Source organism: Hoplias malabaricus, chromosome 2 (assembly GCF_029633855.1).
Source record: "Hoplias malabaricus isolate fHopMal1 chromosome 2, fHopMal1.hap1, whole genome shotgun sequence".
Lineage (NCBI taxonomy): Eukaryota > Metazoa > Chordata > Actinopteri > Characiformes > Erythrinidae > Hoplias > Hoplias malabaricus.
The window spans coordinates 73,883,060-73,885,884 of NC_089801.1; the positions used below are offsets into that span (position 1 = coordinate 73,883,060).

The following is a 2,825-nucleotide window of genomic DNA, read 5'->3' on the forward strand; positions in this document are numbered from 1 at the left end:
ATGTCAAATACAAAACAAAAGTAAAACAAAGTTATATTTACCTACTTTAATATTAGACTCTAAAAATATTTTAAAGAAATAAGAGGGATACATTTAATATCCATTTGTAACTATTCCGATTTCTTCATTTCTTTTTATTAATATAAATATTTATTTGTAAATAAGCAACTTAAAATATTGTGTCATCATGATTTCAGTCATATTTATTTTTTTTTACCATAACATCATTCTAAATTGTAAACACAAACTTATTTTCTTATTTCAACATTTTAGTCTTTAGAAAATAATCTGTACTGTGTTTATAGTTTACAAACAAACACTCGCAGAACCCCTGGATCTTCTGAGGCTGGGTCCGGAAGAAGAAGTCTTTTTTCTTTGAGAAAAAGAAGACAACAATGAGCATTTTAAATTCTAGTGCAGTTTTCCAGTAACAAACAGGAAAAACACCCTACAATAACTCGACACCTGAATAAATATGAACAACTAAACGAAAAAGCCCAGTGATTTATAACATTTCTGTTATGTTCTGATGTCATCTGTCGTCAGTTTACATTCATTAAGCAAACGTATTACCACTGGTGGCGCTGTTTCACAAAATACACTTAATCTGTTATGAACCTGAAGTAGAATCACAGAAACAGTGCTGTAACCTGCTTTGACACTGGAGACAGTGCTACAGCTCCAGGCTTTCTGGAGAAATACAACTGAAATCATGTTCAGAGCACACTGACTGACCTCAATAGTTGGAGCAGATGAAGTTGAGTTGCTGGGTCTCAGGCAGACTGACCCACTGCTGTCCTCCACTTGATTCCACCGCTCCCGATCTCTCTACAGAACCACAGTCTCCTCCCCCGGTCCCGTTTCCTGGAGCCCAGTTTTGGTAGCAGATGGAGAACCCACTGACCCAGAACCAGAAGCTCTGTCTGCAGGTGTGACGTAGCCCCAGCCAAACGTGATCAGTAGAGGCTTTCTGAGCCACCTCCTTCACCCACCACTGGACCTCTTCAGAGTGAACTGAGACCAGGTCCCTATGGTTCTCCCTGCAGTATCTCAGAGCGTCCCACCAGGTCAGAGTCAGATACACCAACACCAGTTTATCTGGAGAAGGAGGGGGGAGTGATTAGTGAAGAGTGTCTATGGTATTTACATGATGATCAACACATGCTGAACTCTGTGGTTGGGAATGAAATTAACACATTACTCAAGATGAAGCAGAGCTCACCCTCATGGCAGACGAATGTAAGTTCACTGTCACAGTCCTCATCGAACCAACTGCCCCCTGCATCTCCTTCAGTCATGGACACTGCAGTACAGTTCTGACTCCCACCGGTATTGTCTGGCTGTGTAGACGCCCAGTATCGGAATGAGGAGTTGCTCTGATCTGACCACTGCCAGGAGTCGTTGAACAGACCAATCCAAAAAACATATTGATCAAAAGTTTGCACTGAATTAAGTATCCACTGGTTCTCCGTATCGTTCCTCACACTGGTCAGATCTGTGTAATTCACTCTGCAGTAGCTCTGAGCTTCACGCCACGTCACATTGCTCTTAATAAACATGTAGCTTCTATTGGTTGCATTCTTTCCTAAAAGACATTAAATGTTCATTATTAATATATCAGCTGAAGGACATTTCGTTTGTATTCATACTCATTATTCAGAAAATATATCTTGACACAATTGTGAAAATGTGTTGAAAATAATGCACATCTATCAATCACTAATAGAAAATATCTGTATGTTCTTACTGTTATAACACATAAAAAAATTTGTTTTGTTACAGCTGATTGTTGAAAAAAATCCCTTCATTTTTCCCATAACAGCACAGAACTCGTTCCCCATTTTGTTGCTTGGTTGTCCAGTGGTCCATTTCCTGTACTCCGATCCCTCTCTGTACAAATCTGCATCAGCCAGAGACCACAGCCATCTTCCAGTTTTCCCTCTGTTTAGACCGATCCACACTGAGCTGGTAGTTTTATCTTTGAGAGTCGTGTTCAGGTTCTTCATCTCCTCCATGTTGTTGTCGGTGACCAGATCAGTGTATTTCTGTCTGCAGTAGCTCTGAGCTTCACTCCAGATTTTATTCTCATTCACAAAGTGATATTGTTGAGGAACATCAGCAGATACACCACAGGAAACTAAAAGGAATTAACAAAAACCTTTAAATGAGATACGAAAGTAGTGTGAAATAAAGAAGTAAAGAACATAAAGTGGACACTGACCTGAGAACAGCAATATCATTGAAATCCATTTAAGATCCATTTCTGAGAGTGGTATAAGTACAACCTGTTTAAGGTCACATTATAGAATTTAATTTTATAAAATTACGGATTTCAAAATTCTTTTATTTTTTTGATGGTAAAAGAAAACAGAATTTACCACTCACCCTGAAGCTGATAACTATCCTTGTGGAAAAAGATCCTGCTACAAAAGCTTCCCAGTAGAAAGGTATATGTTCCTGTTCTCCTCACTGGATGTGTTTCTAGACCCCAACTGCATTCGTAATGTTCCGAGAATACGCCGTACCTCTTTATACACCTGGATATTCGAATCCTCTCCATCTCTTCTGAAGATATCATTACAGTCTTTGTCTATTGTTTGTTTATTGTTAATAGACATTGTTGATGGGAAGAACTTTGCATGAGCTGTCATTGACGGTTATCGACTGATGGTTGATTTCTTTAACAAATCACCTACAGCTCATGGTAAGTTATGAACACCAAGTCTGTTTTCTTCCTAGACCGTGCTTGTTTTGATAGACTGTTTGCAGATGATGTCACTGCGTGATCTACAGACAGAGGGCAGGATGTGATTTTATGAACTGGG

At 39.2% G+C, this 2,825-nt stretch overlaps 1 protein-coding gene across 1 annotated transcript; it reads right to left on the minus strand.

Moving 5' to 3' along the window:
* Positions 1–287: 287 nt before the first annotated feature.
* LOC136687537 (macrophage mannose receptor 1-like) lies at positions 288–2,273 on the minus strand. The gene is made up of 4 exons (XM_066662014.1): positions 2,222–2,273; positions 1,748–2,137; positions 736–1,098; positions 288–373 (listed from the first exon to the last, which is right to left on the minus strand). Exons 1-3 carry the CDS (start codon positions 2,259–2,261, stop codon positions 737–739), a joined length of 792 nt encoding a protein of 263 aa, XP_066518111.1. The 5' UTR covers positions 2,262–2,273; the 3' UTR covers positions 288–373; position 736.
* Between the last annotated feature and the right edge of the window lie 552 nt (positions 2,274–2,825).

Coding starts and splice junctions, on each gene's coding strand:
- LOC136687537 (XM_066662014.1), bottom strand. CDS start 2,261: ATGGATCTTAAATGGATTTCAATGATATTGCTGTTCTCAG. Junction 2,138..2,221: donor AATGATATTGCTGTTCTCAG/GTCAGTGTCCAC, acceptor AATTCCTTTTAG/TTTCCTGTGGTGTATCTGCT. Junction 1,099..1,747: donor TTTTTTTATGTGTTATAACA/GTAAGAACATAC, acceptor CTCCTTCTCCAG/ATAAACTGGTGTTGGTGTAT.